General features: G+C 35.7%; 1 protein-coding gene across 2 annotated transcripts; it reads left to right on the forward strand.

Annotated features, from left to right (window-relative positions):
- The first annotated feature begins 1367 nt into the window (after positions 1-1367).
- LOC149936618 (uncharacterized) lies at positions 1368-15709 on the forward strand. Of its 2 annotated transcripts, none has more exons than XM_090181091.1 (9): positions 1368-1522; positions 3836-4333; positions 6326-6390; positions 7377-7633; positions 8380-9385; positions 11767-11921; positions 11983-12122; positions 12223-12383; positions 12700-15709. In XM_090181091.1, the coding sequence occupies exons 2-9, from the start codon at positions 3886-3888 to the stop codon at positions 12748-12750; spliced, it is 2283 nt and encodes a 760-aa protein (XP_090037217.1). In that variant the 5' UTR covers positions 1368-1522; positions 3836-3885; the 3' UTR covers positions 12751-15709. The 2 variants fall into 2 exon arrangements, with proteins under 2 accessions (XP_090037217.1, XP_090037218.1); XM_090181092.1 differs by lacking the exon at positions 1368-1522 and adding an exon at positions 3400-3467.
- The last annotated feature ends 2774 nt before the right edge of the window (positions 15710-18483 follow it).

An 18483-nucleotide genomic window follows, 5' to 3' on the forward strand; every position in this document is an offset into this window, starting at 1 on the left:
AAGGCTCTGCACAGGGGTCAGTCATACACCACTGCAGACGCCAAAGCCAATCTCCTCGCTTCCACCTTCCGACGTTCTTTTCCATCGTACGATGTGGACACCATTCCTCGCCTGGAACCCCGTGCCCCACCAATGTTCGACATAAACTACTCGGTCAAAAACATTCACCAGCTGCTCACAAGGGTGAAATCACAAAAAGCTCCGGGCCCAGACGGCATCCAGGCTGTGGTCCTACGCAGATGTGCCGATGTCTTAGCTTCTCATCTGACTGTCATTTTCCAACTCTCCTACAACACGGGAGAAATCCCGGATGACTGGCGTCGGGCCAACGTCACGCTGATCCCTAAGGGTGGAGACAAGTCTGACCCAATGGAGTACCGTCCGATTGCACTCCTGTCACAGGTCCTCAAAGCCAACGAGCATGTCAGTGCGTCCACCATCTCGGCTCACTTCATCCAGCACAACCTCATGAGTCCGTCCCAACACGGTTTCCCTAGTGGCTTCAGCACTGAGACCCAGCTCCTTTGCTGCGTTGATGCCTGGACTTCTGGGCTGAAGCAAGCCGGCCGAGTGGATATCATTTTCCTTGACTTTCGCAAAGCCTTTGATTCTGTTCCGCAATAGCTCCTCATGGCCAAACTTTACTCCTACGGGGTCAGGGGTAGGACCCTAAACTGACTATCAGCTTACCTCGAGAACAGGAAGTTTTGAGTAGTACTCCCCGGTGCCACCTCCGACTGGCTCCCTGCTTCCTCTGGCGTACCGCAAGGATCGGTCCTGGGGCTTCTCCTCTTCATCATCTACATAAACGACATCGGAGACAACGTCGTCTCCCAACTTTACATCTTCGTAGATGACGTAGCACTCTCCAGGCCGATCATCTCGACAAAGGACTGCGTTGCTCTTCAATCCGACCTCGATACCATCGGCAAGTGGAATGAGCAGTGGCTGCTACCCCTAAATTCTGCAAAGTGCTCAGTTCTCTCTCTCTCTCTTCGCAGAGTTGGTCAGCCAGTTCACTCAGCGAAATATGTCCTTCAAAGCGCTGACCTGTGCACAGTCTCCTCTCAAAAATATCTCGGAGTGACCTTAACAGACACCTTGGAGTGGTCCACCCACATCAAACGTGTCATTGCCCAAGCCGCTAGGGCCTTGGGTTTCATCCGCCGACACTTTTCCCACTGCTCCTTTGCAACGAAGTCGTTAGGAGTTAAAACCTACGTCCTTCCGTTACTGGAGTACTGTTCGGCCATCTGGTCCCCATCAACTGCTGCTGAATTGAGAAATGAAACATTGGAAAATAACGAGGAATTTTTCCTACTATCGGAAATTTTGGCTTAAAAAGATGGAAACACTGCCGCTTTAATTTCCTTTTGAAGCAAAGCCGTGATGGAGGTTGAACTTGAAAGTTTGAGGTTGATTGTTGTTTTAACTAGTATTAAATTGTTTTGATGCTAGTTTGAGGCCTTCAAAAGCCAAAATCTAAATTATTATCTCAAGCCTATATTCCAAGACTCTTAAGGTAATAATTTTGCTTTATTTTATGAATTTTCGTGCTCTAGTGCGGCAGGCTAAATACGATATAATGTAATGGGGAGCCCCCAGGCAGCTTGGGCTCTGCCTGCCAATAAATTGGCTTCTCTACCAAGGCTTGGCTATTTCCTTTAGTACTTTTTTTTTCTGATATTGCTATAGTGCTATTTTGCGATTACCCACGACGATAATCCTTAGGCTTATCCATACTGTGACATTGTCATATATTTGCTATGTTGCCTAATTTTAGCTCGTTGAAATTGAAATGCTAGCTTAATTGAAATATTTAAACCATAATGCCAATTTTAATTGTTTTTTTCTCTTAATGTTGGTTTTGTAAAATTCAATGTTAATCGAAGTTCTATCTGATAGTTTTATTCAATATACAGATCCCTCATTATAATTAACAATTAAGTAAGACTGAATAGATAACGGAAGCTAGTGAAATGATGAAATACATTTACCATAAATGAACTAACCAGATTATCCCACGCTATTTAGTGTTACCTGTAACTTGCAATAAAATATTTTATTCATTATTTTATGCTAGCTTGTAAGGCGGTATTATGAATAAATAGTACAAGATTTTAACTTATAGCATTGGCTATTATACTTGATATTGATGGTTTTTAATATGGTAGGAACTCTTGTCATTACTCTAGTATATCTTGGTGAAAATAGTTTTTGTACTTCTTTAAATATACCAACAGTGTGTTGGGCTTGGGGATAGTTTTAGAATTAGGCCCTTTCTTTGTGAACTATTAAATAAAATAGAAATTGACAAAAAATTGGTCTACTAAAGGTTGTTGAACAGTTTTTGGCAGCCTGGTAAAGTTGAACTCCCTGCCCTCTTTCAGTATACCTCTGTAATATCAATAAGGCTAAGTAATGTTAATCTCAATTGAAAATATTTAATTTGGTATACCCTACTGGATCTATGACTGAACGATGAATGTAATTTGAGGGTCTTAGTTAAGAAATTCCTGCTCCAAGAAAAAAGTTTTGTATTTTAATTTATTTAGAACTATGGTTTCAATATAAGCTGGGAATTGTGGCACGTTAGAAAATTTTTTTGGGTAAAAAAACTGTAGTGCACGGCCATTAGAGTACCTGTTTTAATGTACCCGTATCAGTATGCATTTGTCTTTGCCTCAATTTCTTAATTAAAATCATGTATTAATAATAATTACTGAATATAGCACTATCATTTTAAGTCTTTAAAAGTTTGCGTAGTGATCCAAGAACTACAGGTCAAGCTTTTACACCATGAACATGCATTGCATCAAACAGCTTGCATCAACGTTTCCCTGGAACGTTAATTTTGCTTGCTAGTTATTTCCTGACATTTTATAGTGGCTAATAAAGAAAAATTGCATTTCAAAGCTTAAAAAAGTAATTGGAATTAAATTTTTAAGTTTATTGTAAAAATGTCTTAGTTTACACTGAATTAATTATTCCAAAAAAATTAAGACTATTCTAATGTTAATAAGAATCTGACAATTCCTATGCATATAGTTTAAGGTTAAGCTAAGCGTTTTTTATATGATAAAAAATGAAACTAATTAGAAGCTTGATTTATTCAAATTTATTTATATTTATTGTATGTAATTTAAATTTAGACTGAGGACCATGAGAAAAATAGCTGTAGCTAAAAATGATATCCTCAATAAAGATGATGTTATTCTTATTATTATTATATATATTAGCCTTAAGTAACCCAAATCTGAAATTTCTGTGTTCAAATATTTTTTTATTATTATTGTATAATTTTCTGTGGTAAAAATATTTATTGGCCACTTTTGGCCAGATTGGCCACTAAATTCACTTTTGTCTGGGCCGGAATTTTCCGCGCTATTGTCCACCTGGCATTTTCCACCTCGGAACACTTAGAGACTTCCTGGAATGACTTTTTAAAAGCTGTAGTGCTATATCCAGTAAGCGTAATTAATTCAAGGTTAAACCTAGCTTTGTGGCACTGCAAATTTCTTCAACCATCATACCACCTAGAAAGCCTATTTAATGCCATAACTTGTGGTCTAAACTTTCACTTAGTTTTAAATAGAAGCATAAGTCTATATCTTGTTCCATAAGAATGGCCCTTCCTATTATTAACATGCCAAATTTAGACCAAATACGCATAGTCTATAGTGGGCTTCGTGGTCATTTTGAATCTGCTCCCTCTCTCTTAGTGGGAGATGTTTATCTGATGATGTCCATCTGTGAATAGCTCGCAGTAAAATATTTTATAGGCCTAGAAGCGATAAAGATTTTGTAATAATTCCACCCAAATTTTTGCCCAAAGGTTTCGGTACTGCAGGATCAGTTTTCAGCATTAATATTTATTACAAGAGAATGCCTGTCGCACCAAGTGCTGGGCAAAAAGAACAGGCTGTACGGTATCACTCTGCACTGCATCAAAAGTCAAGTCATCATAACCACGTTCATCACCACGATAATCATGGCCCACCTCCGATGTTGGCCCCCTCTGGAGCTCAGCATGTCTTCCAAGGGGATCCTCAAGCCTGCATGCAGGAAATCCGACAGCTGGCCAATCCAGGCTCTAATTATTCCATGGCTCTTCATCAGACGGATCACTACAGTGGCCCACCCCACATTGGCCACCACCCAGCTCATCAGATGAATGTGATTCCAGCGCCCGGTGGTCTTCTAGCAATTTCACCCACTCTAGACCAACAACCTCCTATAAGCCTTTCATCTGCGTACGCACATATACAAAGGAATTCTCCACCTACAGTTTATGAATTTCGGGAAGTTCCAGGAGCTAGGAGTCGTCATGCTGGTATGTTGAGCTTTTATTTTGTGTCTTCAGAAACGAAAATTCAAGAAGTAACTAAATTTAATTGAGATTTAATTTTTAGTTCACATTGTCACCAAAATTAGCAACCAATTTGACCAGAGAAAAGCTTACAATATTTAAAAATTAATAAATAATCTGAAGGTAATTTTGTAAATTATGACAAAATAATTGTTTGGACAAAATGACTAAATTTGGTGTTTGAAAATTAACTCAATACAATCTTAAATTTATATATTTCATATGAGCGTGCGGGTTCCATATCTTCTCCACGTTAAATTTTAAATGGGAGAGCACTATGAGAACGTAAAATGAATGTAATTATCATCAAATATTTTGGGCTTTCTTCCTCATGGAGCAGCTTACAGCGAATTTGAGCAACACTTTTGTTGGGATTAAGTGGATAAATGTTAGTAGTTAATAGAAAAATCTTATTTATGCTGGTACCATTATTGGATTCGTATGAAAACTTATGTTGCAGAATGGATATTTTAAATCAATTTTAGAATTGAGTTAATGCTTTTCACATTGATTTGGCTTTATTTAACACACTATTATAATAAAAGTTATGTTAGTTAAAAAGACAGTCAAAAATAAACAAAAGCTGAATAGAAATTTAATCACAATCAACAATATCTAAGAAGTTAATTATAATAAATGTGAATCTTAATGTTTGACAATAATTGGAATCGGACCCACTGGGGGCCCAGTCTAATTGTAACGGTTGTTACTAGTAGTCCTTTAAATAGTGGCAGATTAACCCATTGACTGAGTAGACTTAAGCCTAGGGGCTGGCATTGCTTTTGCGGATACAGAGGTTGTTTTGGTTAAAACCGAAAAAATTTCATGGAAGTTTCCACATTGAAACTGTTTTTCCAGCAACCTAATTTCTATTTATTTTAGAATAAAAACCTATTACTTTACGATAATTCAGCTGCATAAAATAAATAAACAATTTGATAGAAATTATATGTAAGTGGCGGTAGTAGATTTATCTTTAAATATAATTGTGATTGTGAATCAGGATGCTGCATTGCCCCATGGACAAACTATTGAAGGACACTTTTCAAGCCACTTTTAACTTAATTTAAGGTTCCATAGCAGCTTGAGATTGGATTAGTTTTCGAATCTCTCAAATTCACGGGCAAATAAAACAGTATGATTTCAGCATTCCTACAACCTGCTTAACTGGCTAGTCAGTACTCAGTTTCTGGAATTTCAACTCTATAGTTTCATTTAAAAAGAATTAAAAGGTATGGAAGATTTTTAGTGAGGTAAAGGATTTATTTTATGATATTATTTATATGAACCGTGGTGGTTCTCCCTGTCATAAGCTATTTCTAAATACTAACTGACAAAATAGATATTTAATTGGTTCATGATTAAAAAAAAACTAAATAATGCAGTGTAGCAGATTGGTAATGGATCACAGTATTGCTTCTGGAAAGTTGGTTATAACCCCCAAAAGACAAGTATCTGTAAAAATATCTTTTAATCAAACTTTGGAGATGTTGCTATGGAAGCTTGCCAACAATTGTAATTCGGTAGTTGGTCCATGTCAGTACACATTGTAAACTTTGGGAAATGTATTTCTGTACAAAAAAAACGCAGGTAAAAATCAGCCACTGACTTAGTGTCCGTAACTGAATTTGTCAGCTGAATACTCATTCCCTCTGAAGATGGTTGATTTTCATTCAAAAATAAAAAAATCAACGTTTTAAATTGGATTATTATTAATTTTTTAACATTTTTTCTTTTTTGGAAAAATTGATTTAAAACTAAAATATTTCATCTCAATTTAAAGCAAAATCTTTGGAATTGGCCAGGGAAAAACCTGGAAAAGTCGGCATTTGAATCCGAAAAAAAATGTGGAAACCCTATAATATAATTTTATAAAAGGGGATATCCTTCACTATTGTGATTTCAAAATGTTATTTCCACATTATGATTTCTGATAGTTTTTTGTAAATTTTACAGATCATGGGCCTCATTCACCTCTTCCATATTCTGTTATGCGTGGCAGCGATGATGGATCTCGAAAGGTATGGCCCTGACATTTTGCAATGCAGTAGCTATAAGTATCTCTCTTACCTGAATTTCTTAAATATATAATATTTTCTGTTTGAAAATTACAAAAATTGTTAGGATTTGAATTTTCATATCTTTTTTTTTTGATAAAAAGTAATGAAAGCTTAGTCTTCTTGCATGATTTTTATTTCTGACAAATAGTTCCAATATATGACTTGGAACCTTCAAATAATATGAAAATTGGTCTTGGACATGATAAGTTACTTATTTTAAATAACTAATCTCATCAAATGGGGAATATATATATATATATAATTTTAATATTTTAGTTTAAATTTACCAAAGCGAAAGATATGTGAATGAAAAATTTACACTTTTTGAAATTATTCGCTTCCCAATTTTACACTGTACTGTAAATTATTTGGACATTCGTTGTTACACTTTTTACTCTTGCTTGATAGTAGGAGCAATTGGTGTCAATATAAGCAAGAAAACTATCTATGTAGTTTGCTATATCAATTTGTCTGTGAATAATTTGAGTAAAACTAAAATGAAAAACCAAATGACTATACTTTAAAAAAATATAACTTAATATAATTATAATTCATTTAGAGTATAAAATAAATTTTGGGAATCGCGTTTACTTAGACAGGAATCCATACCTCTACTTGGAATGCTTATCACGGTGGATTTTCGTCTCAATGTGGCTGACGGTTTATTTGACGTCACTATGTTAACTTAACAAACAACAATGTGAGTGGGAACGTGCTCAAAGGGGATTTTTTCTCTTAGGCGGGGCCAAAGCCGTCAGTGATCTTACCATACGCGATACGGCAGGATAAGCATTCTAAGTAGAGGTATGGATTACTGACTATTGTATAGATGAAAATTATTAAAAATTAGAAATTAACAAAAATTTTTGGCAAATTCACATGAAATAATATAACCCTTGTATTAGATCTCGCCTAATACAAATGACAATTATTTTGCTTGTCTCTAGAGTGAAAGTCCGAGTCGTAAACGTAGGCGTCTCTCAAATCATGGAATAGATCATCGCCATTCTAGTCTCGGTCAACAGCAGCAAGGCATTCCATCTACAGCATCATCTCCAATACCTTTTGCAGCTTGGGAGCCATTCTATTCAAATATGGCTGACCGAAATAATTGGCGCAGGAGCATCCCTCAGCGACGCCTTGCTCCATTACCTCCTCCGATTGGAGATCAGAGATGCAGCAACATTCAAAGATGTCGGCGAAGGTAGCCAAACAAACACATTTTAATTTTAAGTCTATTGTATGGATCACCAAAGTTAACTTCTGACATGGGCAGTGCTGTTAGATTTAATTGTTGGTCCGGGTACAAGAGTGGTAACCCATGCCCTTTTTTAGTTAGGCTATAGAAAGTTTTGAGCTAATTTAGAAATCAACTCAAAGTAGGTAAGGATTTTTACCATTACATTACAATATCCATGCGAGCAGTAATTAAACAGACATGATTCCACCAAGTAGTTCTAGCAAGTTAGATTGTAGGCAATGTATACAATACAAAATTAGCTTAGGTCTCAACTTTCAAAATAATTACCTAATTTCAGTTAGGCTTTTCAAAAATTCGCTCGTGCCTTAAGTGGGTGCATAATGCATTTTGTAATTTTTTTTAAATACCACGAGGTATCTAACTATAACACTTACCACTTAACAACAAATGTGCATGTTTATCCCAAAAAGGAAAATACTTAAAAAAATAAATTTGTGATACTTATGATTGGTCTGATAACAATTGTAAGCTCTACAATTGTAATGGTGAATTTTTTAATGTAAATTGGTTATGTAATTTTCACAAATGGTATATGTATTTGTTTAGTTTAAATGTAGAATGACAATGTGCAGTGACCATCTATGTTAATCTAAAAACCTTGAAAATATTAGAGGCCCTTGAGATAGTGAGAATGTTTTGTAAAATATTTTAGGGTTTAAAATTTGCTTAAATTGTTGGTTTTATTTCAGCCCAACAATGATGCGTCAAAGTCGGTACAGAGATCGGACTGGACTCTGGCATCCACCAAACTATAATATTGACCAAAGAAACTATCAACCTCAACCTCAAGTTTCTCTCCCACCTCAATCTCATCACCCAGGTCTCTTGCCTCACCCAGCCTTAAGCCCTAATCAACAGCAGCCAACACCACCTGGGCAACCTATTCAGAATCTGCCATCATCAGTTGCATCGCAAAATTATGTCTTTGATATATCTCAAGGAATAAACTCTTTCACCGTTTCACTAACTCCAACACCACCACTTCCTCTCTGCACATCAAGTGGCGCTAGCAGTCAAATGCACCTTCATTCTCCACCTCCGTCGCATTTTACCACTTGCGGCATACCACCGCACCCTTATAGCAATTCTGGAGGAATTAATGCAACTGGGAATGGAATCCCATCTTTCTCTTGCAGTTGTTGCTTTCATCAGTTACAAAATGCAACTTCTCAACGCCCCGTTGCCCAACAACATTACCCTTTTAGCCATTCTTCAGGCTCAACACCCCATAATTTTTTTAACGTTGGGGCCAGATTCCAACCACAACCTCCTGGTGGTCCTCCGCACCTTATGAATCGACCTACTAGTGTTCCATCACCATTTGCCAATATTGGTCCACAAATGGGAATGGCTGGGCAGCAAAGGGTTCCTTTCAATTCTGTTCAATTTAGCAACGGACAGTTTACCAACACACCACCAACTACACCACAGTCTCCCCCATCTAATGGAGATGCCAACGAGCATCCTCTGGATCGGCGACCAATCAATATTTACGGAACTCTTTCTCCTCCGTCTGGTCACTTCACTCATCACCAGCATCACCCACCACCGCCGCCACCACCACCACACATGGTTCCACCACATCCGTCAATGAATCAACACGGAAACCCACTTGTCTCCAACCCATCTACTATGCATCACCAAGTGCAAGATCATGGCTTAGCCATGGCAGCTCAAACTGACTTCTTCTGTATGGTAAGTAATTCTTTTGTTAATGGATACTTTCCTCCCAAATTTTTCTGTGACTGGAGGATAGCTCTCTACCAGTGTCTTAACTTGTATTACAAGTTATTGATCATTTGCAACCTAAGTTATCTTAAAAATCAAATTTTAGTAAATATTTTTAAAACCTCCCACTTTTTCTGTGGGAAATGGCTTTCGACAAATTTTTTCAAATTGAAACGTTTTGTTTAACATTTTCTAAGAAGCAATATTGTCCGTTACGAATTTCTCCTAGGTTCCATAGTTTGTTGAGTAACAGTTGTCAAATGTTTGACAAAACTTGGTATAGTCTATTTGTTAAAATCAATGTTTACGGCGTATTGGTTAGCGCACCAAGCTCGCGTGTCAGGGTACACGGTTCAGTGTATGTACAATACATATCATATATTGAAGAACAACAGCAACAACCAGTTGAAGGTAAATTACCAAAACCAATACTGGTAACATATTGCACTTGCAAAGCAGGCGCCCAGAACACCACTTAGCGTTTGTGCTCACGTAGCGAGTGTGTTATGGTATCTTAGTTATGTTCATCACCAAAATCAAGTTCATTATACAACTTATACTCGTAAAAGATCGGTCCTTGATTTTGCCAATAGAGACCGCACTTTTTGGATTTTTTTTAATAAAAATAAAATAATCAATTATTTTGATTTCAATCTGAGGCAAAATTGCACTACAGCGGCCTCATGTAATTTCTTGTTTTTTTTTGGTGGAGAATGTAGCACTTGACGCGTAGATTACGAAACTAATTTTTTTGGGGCCGCAAATGATAATTAAATTAATTAACTTAATGTTAAAAATGTACTAATTTTAGGGAATTACCGTGGTTTTGTATTTGTGGGTGGCGGAGAATGTAGCACTTGACGCGTAGATTACGAAACTTTTGTTTTTGGGTTGAAAATGATAATTAAATTAATTAACTTAATGTTAAAAAGTTAGTAGAGTGGAAACCTAAACAAACAGTAACAAGCTGTGGTGTAGGTGACAACCCGACGAAGATAATTACTTCCAAAACACGTAAAAGACGTTACTAAACTCCCCGTAAATTAAAAAAAATTAAGTTAAACAATTAAATAATCATTTGCGGCCAAAATAAAAATTACCCTCGACATCTACGTGACAAGGTCTATCAGGCGCAACCAAAATTAATATCAAATTCGATGAGGCCGCTGTACTACACTTCACCCCAATCGGATTTTTTTTATTTGAAATTGATTTTTATACAATTAATGGCTCTTTTCATGTATAATTAACGGATATTTTACTTTAATCAGTTAGATAATCTGGAATTAATTAAATTTCATTATTTTATATTTTAGTTTGCTCAGATTTTCTGTATTTTAATTTTTTAAGAACCTATTTATTTGCCATTTTTTATTTCTCCTTTGAACTACAAAAAAATAACTTGATTTAAATTTTGATTTAAATCAGCCAACCCTGGGTCACATACATGGCGCTATTGTAGTATAGCACTACCTACCGAATTCCAATTAAGTTTGATGCAAAAACTATTTCGACGTTGTCATATTTAGGGTTTTTTACTTAAGTCAGTTTTAATTGTGAAACCATTTTCTTTATTTGTAAATATGAACGGGTGTTAACTAAAAAACGATACAAGGACAATAACACCAAATGTATTTTAGCTATGAATTTGAAACTTTCAGGACACATAGAACGTGCAGGGGGTCACTTGACAATGGAAATTACCATTTCTCAAGGTCATTTAAAATTTATCTCGAGAACCATTAGAAATACAAATTTGTTTTCAATTAGAAAAGTGTTCCCGGCACATTTTAGGTGTAGTGTGTGCGCCAGTATAAGAGACTAAGATATTATGGCATTGTCCTTACAATTGTAGTTCTTAGTGCTATTGTGGAGTGGACAAGCATTGAAATTTCGACTCTACTCAGTTTCCACCCCCACATTGTTCCCCTTTGTAATTTCACAGTTTTATCCTCCCCCTCAACCCATTTCTGACTAGGACGCTTGGTCAAAATAGCCAACGTGCTTGTTTTGGATACCATGCAAATATTAGTTGCCAATTCATTTCTTCTCAGTTTTGTTGGGTTAACTTATTATATAGGTGTAAAGGTTTGTAAGATAGGAAATAGGTTCCATGGCATATTTTGTATAAATTTTTCTCGGCTCTCCTCCATTCAGTAATTCAGGGAGAATTTGTGGTTCAAATTTGCTGTCCAAGATCTAAATTCAATTGAGACAAATGTTGTATACAGTCAGTGTTATTATGTTTGTTCCAATTTCTGTCATCAGTTTGTCAGCATATCCATTCTTATTTTAGTTTATTCCTGTTGCAGCTACTTTAATAAACAATATGGTATTTTTATTTGTAGGGTAATCAATTAGCAAGACATTTCCAACAAACTTTACCTCCACCACCGCCACCTAGGCGACCTCAACCAGCGAGTCGTAGGTGGAGAGGGCCATTGATTGCTGCTGGTGCCTCTCCCGCACCCAACGCATACTCCGGTTTTGTTCTGCATTTCTTGTAAGTTCACTTTTACCAGATTTGTGCCACTAATTTACTTCATAATATTATTTTATAATAGAGCTATGCTGTCTAATCCATCAATTCCTTACGTGCAAGAAATAACTAGCCCTGAATCGCCGGAGGCTGAGAACTATGAAGCTCTTCTTAATTTGGCTGAACGGCTCGGGGAAGCTAAACCCAGAGGATTAACTAAAGCAGGTACATACGGTTTCAGTTTATTTATACAAATTTACTGTTATGCCACTTATGATATTAGGAGGAATTTTATGGAATAAAAATATATTTAAAATTTTTATAGAAATTGATCTGCTACCATCTTACCGCTTCAATCCAGAAACTCACGAATCTGAACAGCTTTCTTGCGTTGTATGCATGTGTGACTTTGAACTGAGGCAGATTTTAAGAGTTTTACCATGTGGTCATGAGTTTCACGCAAGATGTGTAGATAAATGGCTAAAGGTAAGTCTTTTGGGACAGTAAATGTGGCCAGTATTTTTACATTTTATGAAAGGATAAATACCATCATGGTTATGGTTTAAATCTAAATGTAAAATAATTGTTTCTAGTATAGAGGATTGAGACACCGACTAGGCAATTGTTTTGTTTTTAATTTAATTCATATTTTTAACTATAACACTCCCTTGTGATGGGAATATCCTAATAAAGCTTTATTATTATATTATTATTAATATTCCATTTTAATAATAATAATAATAATATTCCATTTTCATTGTGTAATTTAAAAAAATATTAATTTGAATGCAATAAATTTCAGGCAAATCGCACCTGTCCAATATGCAGAGGAGATGCAGCGGAAAATGGGTGATAAGTTTTACTTTTGCTAATATTATTGATATCAAATTGCAGTACGTGTGTCGTGGTGAAAATTATTTAACTCTTAAGATATCAGTGTCTACCCTTCTCTTTTTGGCAAAACAGTTTTCTCATCGGTATGAGTTAAGCCTTCCAAACAGTGTATTCTTTCATTAAGACAATGCGTTACGCTTCCTCAAATTTCCCCCCTCTCCTGGTGTTCTAGACTTAATGCGCGAAACCCTTTTTGAAAGAATGGTGTTCCAACATATCCTTAAAAATAGTGCTGTGTGACAATGTGGTAGTTAAATGCCAAAATTTAAACAGTTTTTAATGTAAAATTTGGGAAATATTAATTGGGTGCTTTGCAATAAGTTATTGCATTGTCAACGATAGAATTTTTTCTCCATTAAAGATATCGGGTTTACCATTTCAAGAGTTCTCACGTAGTAGTGTAAAAGCTCATTAGTACCTTAATTCAAACTGCGAGAATTAATTACCAATACCGTATATTTTGAATGTGCATTTGACATTATTTTTTATTCGAATGACTATCAATTATTAATTGTACATTACCAATATGTTTTAGTTCAAACTATGGAAGTTATATTCCACTATATTGATTGCATTCTAATGTAATTGTGTAAGTTATATTTACATTTGTGCCAACTTTTCCCCCTTAAAGAGTCCGCAAATATTCAGCCAGTAGTTCTATGTAATATTTTATATACAGTTAGGCCTACAATTTAGTTACTTTTGTAAATAATTATCGCTTTAGCCCAACCTATGGCTTAAGTATTGGTAATCATACGCAATAATTTTCTTGCTGGTCGAGATGATTTTCATTTGAGTTAAAAACTGGTGTGAAATGACGCTACCCTATAAATGGGAGTAATGCGTTATCCTTTCCCGGTATTAAAAAGTGATGTCTGTGACAAATATTAACACTTTTTAGGAGCTCAAATATTCGCACCTTATTTAAATACAGCTCAAAGTGGCTTTGTAATATGTGTTCATTTTTGTTCAAGATAAATGCTTTCAATTTAAAATTTTTTGTATTGGAGTTAATTAGTAGTAATATACATATTCAAAGACCAGGCTAAAATGTTTGTACTTCAAAATTTCCACTTATCGTGTTAACAAATTTTTAAATTAATCTGAAGTTAAAGGTTTTAGCAATTTGTTGATAATTAAGTTTTCCCTCCCTTCGTAAATCTATTTTCATGATCATCAAACTGTTCGAAATGGTATAAAGTTTTTGTATGAGCTTATTCAAGGAGTATGCTTATAGGGTTTTGTCATTCTTTGGAGAATACCAATTTTAGCGTCCCTTAAATGTGTTAAATAATATACATTTCACTCGGTGCAAACAACGGATGGGGTTTATTTTGAACACAAGTAATTTTGTACATGTGTTTTGCTCTTTTAATTTTGTCTACCTTATTATTTATAACTAAATTGCTTGCCTGTCTACACGTGTATTTGGTTGGCTATGTCTACCAGTGTATTTGTAAAGTTATATTTTTACATTCTTTTTTATTGTTATATCTTTGTTCCAGTGATTTGTAAGAGCATATAGTGTTTATTGTTAATTTCTGCGTTCTGCGGTTCCATTAATCTCCCGTGTGAATAGCTAATTATCGTTATTCTACCATCTTTTTGTTTATTTTACTTTTTAAATACATATTTATACGTAACTTCAAATTATCTGGAATGTTTTTTGTAAGCGGTTGTATTGTTGTTATTAACTTGTTAGAAATTATGCCAAATGTTTTGTTTACAATATTGAAAACGCCGCTATAGGTATTAATTTTCATTATGGCAGTTTAATTATGATGAAAATGTAAGCGTGGCTTTATCATAGGCTTCTAAACAAAATGAGTACAAACTATTGTTTGTCTACCTCATGGACTTTGTTTGTGATACATTAAATGTTGTTGTCACAGAACTACTGGCTGTCTTTGTATCTCTATTCCTAACCATTGCTTTCCGTATTAGGTTAAGGTAGGGTAATTTAAATATACCAAGATCATTTCACTTTTTTTAATATTTCAATCAAGATTAGGTTTTTCCAGATTTAATGTTTAATGATAACACTTTGTACCCAATATTAGTTTTAATACTTCTATTATATGTGAAATGAACCTCCTAGCTCTGTCGCAAAAGCAGTCAGATTTTGGGATAAATGATGGTAAATAAGTGGCAAATTTTTATTTACTAGAAAATCTAATCTCCGCCTCTTATATCCCGTAAGGATATGGATTTTTTTGTTGTGGTATTTTACTTTTACTGTTCATGGAATGCTATCAGGTCACGTTTGAAATGTAATATTAATTAGAAATGGAAGATGAAATGTGATCTGAAAGCACTTTGAGATTAAAAAAAGAAAAGGCCATTAAAATTTCTAAAAAGAAACCCTCTTCACCATAATTTACATAATTACCATTTTTTATGTCATGGGTAAATTTTTATGTGCCATATGAGAATGATTTTTAAAACTTAAATACTGCTGAGCCAAGTCTCGTATTATGCAAATTAAATTTATTTGCTTTTAATGGCTTTGTAAGGTTGTAATACAATAATCAAACGTGTGATTTTTGCTAAAGACGTCTGTTACCAGTGAAATATTAATTATTACAGTATATGCCAACTTCATTTGGCTGACATTACCACGCTTTTAAAAGCCTAACTTTATGGGCCAATTTACTTCTTACCATAAATCCCCACTCTGCCAAAAGAAGCTGACAGATATATTGGTTACTCTATCACAATCTTAAAAAAAAATTGGGAAGGTTTTTACGCTTCATACTTTGGTGTAAAACAAATGGGTTTATGTTACCTTAGTGGTATTACAAAATTCCTAATGTTTTTGTTATTGACACTAATTTAATTTCAGCCTATTTTAGTTTATTTCTATATATATATTAAAAAATGTTGTGCTCCTCAAAAAGCACTGCTTATCTGAATATCACTTTATTAAATATAATTACAATTATTATGAATTCCTTATTGCAAGCTGGTGTAGTGTTTACCCTACTTTTTTACAACATTAAATGTCACTGAAATTTTCTACTGAAACCAAAAGTAATGGTTGCTTAAATAGATAAAATTGGTTTAAAATATGTGGTAATCTTTTTATCAAAATGTGGGCTTTTTTTACTGATAACTCAGGGTTGTGTTAGCTTTCAATCATTTTGAAGCCAATTTTCATAAATCAAAGGAAATGTATGGTATCTCTTGCAAACTGAGTATTGGTAAGAATTCTAAAAAGGTTAACGGTTTACTTGTTCATAGTATAAGTAAAAGCATATATAGGGTCTTATCTATAAGAAGCATTTTAAACAAATACTGCTATTAGCAATAACAAATAAAATGTGATTTTTTCTTGATAATAGAGATGTAATTGATTATTAGGAAAATTAGTAGGCATGTGCGAGTACTCGTTTTCGTTCGAAAAGCCTTAGTTGAAAAGCAAGGGGAACCCAGCTAGCCTTTAAAGTTTAAACGCAGGGTTGTGTACAAATTTCATTGGAAGAGCCTTTTCGCTGATTTTCCAAATTTTATCCTTCCCAAGGCAGCAAGCGTCTAACTCCTTGGTCTAACCAATGAAACTGTACACAAGAAAATGCACGACTTTTGACTGGTTGGTGGTTGCGTTCTCCTTGCGTGGCGTGCTGTTTGTTGCTCCAAAGATAATTTAAACTCTTACCCTAGATTCGAAATCACTCTCTCACGCATTGCCGATAGCGTTTACCCCTTTCCCGGTGGAACTAAAAAAAAATTCGCTCCATGGTTTGCGCCTTACCGCAACCCATGGAGCCCGATTTTTCTGAGGCCACGTGCCGGAAAAGGGTAAACGCTTCGTAACAAAACCGTCAATGGGAAAGCTTTCAGTATTCGAATCTAAAATACCAGTTTAAATTATCTTTGGTTGCACCTAGGTTCAAGCCTCAAATCGAGGCCTAGGCTTAACTGTCGAGTATTCGAAACTATTATTCGTACCAAGGCACTACTCGCGAGCTTTTAAAAATTGCGGGAAAAGCTACAAGAGCCGTGTTCACACTATACACTTTGGAACCGTTTTTAAACGGTTTCGAAAGCTAAAATTGAACATTTTCGGAGTCAACTGTATTAATAGCCATAGGATAAATACATTCGACAGCAAAATTTTACAATTTGTACTTTCGAAATCGTTTTAAAACGGTTCCAAAGTGTCTAGTGTGAACGCGGCTAAGAAATTCCCTTTGGTCCCGCCTTAGGCTAGGCGCCCACTGGCTCTCCGTTTCGAATCCGTCCTGCCTTCCACAAGGCATTGTCTCCGTTATGAAGCAAACCCTTGTGGAAGCTAGGACGGAGACGTTACGAAGAGCAGTGAGCGCCTGGCCTTAAGATCTCTTATTGGGTGAGGTAAAAGTCGTAGTTGTTTCTGATTGGTCACAGATTTTAAATGTAGAAAACGAAACCAAAACCATAAGTTACATAACATAGGGTGCCCTAGCCACGGCCAACTTTAATCACGCGCTGTTTGCGCTAGCGCGAGAGATCAAACTTGGCCGTGCCCTATCACCAGTTTCAAAAGGGGGTATTAAATTATACCAAGGAGGATAGGAAGGGAGGCGAAGTAGGAGGGATGAACGCGCCAGCATCCTTGTAAGAAGTTAAGCGCGCGCTCGGCGGGAAAATTTCGGAAAAATGGCGGCAAGATTGCGGCCGCTACGATACGTGTGGCCGCCATTTTTCCGAAATTTTCCCGCCGAGCGCGCGCTAAACTTCTTACAAGGATGCTGGCGCTTTCATCCCTCCTACTTCGCCTCCCTTCCTATCCTCCTTGATTATACAGCAACAACAGTGGCGTAGCTGATGGTCCGGTGGAGCCTCGAGCTTCGGGGAGGGGGCAGGGGCGCTAACCATAAAAAAAATTAAAAAGGGGGGCCCTATAGAGATTTTTGTGGAGGGGGGGGCTCTGAGTTCCCAGCTACGCCACTGGGCAACAATAATTTCCTCAGTCCACTATTTTCTTGTTGTAATCCCTTGTATGGCCATTTATTAATTTAGACTTCACAAATATGGCTTCAAATAAACGTAAAAGCTCTGGCAGTAAATATTCTTTTAATGAAGAAATAGTAGAACCCAGTGATGAAAGTGAAGATTCTAGTTAAAATGATTCCTCATCTGATGAAATGCAGCCCACTGGTTAATTATTCCAATACGCGAAACCCCTTTTTTAACTAAGCCTAAAAGCTCGTTAAATTGATAAAGCTTTCATACTCAAGCTCAGCTCAAAACCCAAAAATCACTCTCGCACATGCCTAAAAATTAGCATTCACCAGAAGTATGCAGAAGATCTTGCTAACAGAAAAGTAATTGGTTGATACTGTTAATGCTATTAGCTTGCAATCGATTTACCAAATAAGTTTTGAGAAACAATAACTGCAGGTTGAAAAACATCATAGTGATTTTCTAAAACCATTACATGGGGAAACATCATTTATTAAAGCTAAGTTCCCTTGTGACTAATTCAATTAACAAATAACCACAATACTTACTTTTAATTTCATTCAAACCAGTTAGATAGGTGAAGCCATACAGTCTGTGATAGTTTAAAACTTTTCCAGGCACTAATGTGTTAGTCTAGTGGATACTTCTTTAATGAATTTGTATTATTTACATTTGCCTGCACAATTTGATATAGGTAACAAACACACTACATTTTGATTTTAAGGGTGAAGTACAATTGTAGGCATAT

This window comes from Leiobunum rupestre, chromosome 7, assembly GCF_980474605.1.
Source record: "Leiobunum rupestre chromosome 7, qqLeiRupe1.1.hap1, whole genome shotgun sequence".
NCBI lineage: Eukaryota > Metazoa > Arthropoda > Arachnida > Opiliones > Sclerosomatidae > Leiobunum > Leiobunum rupestre.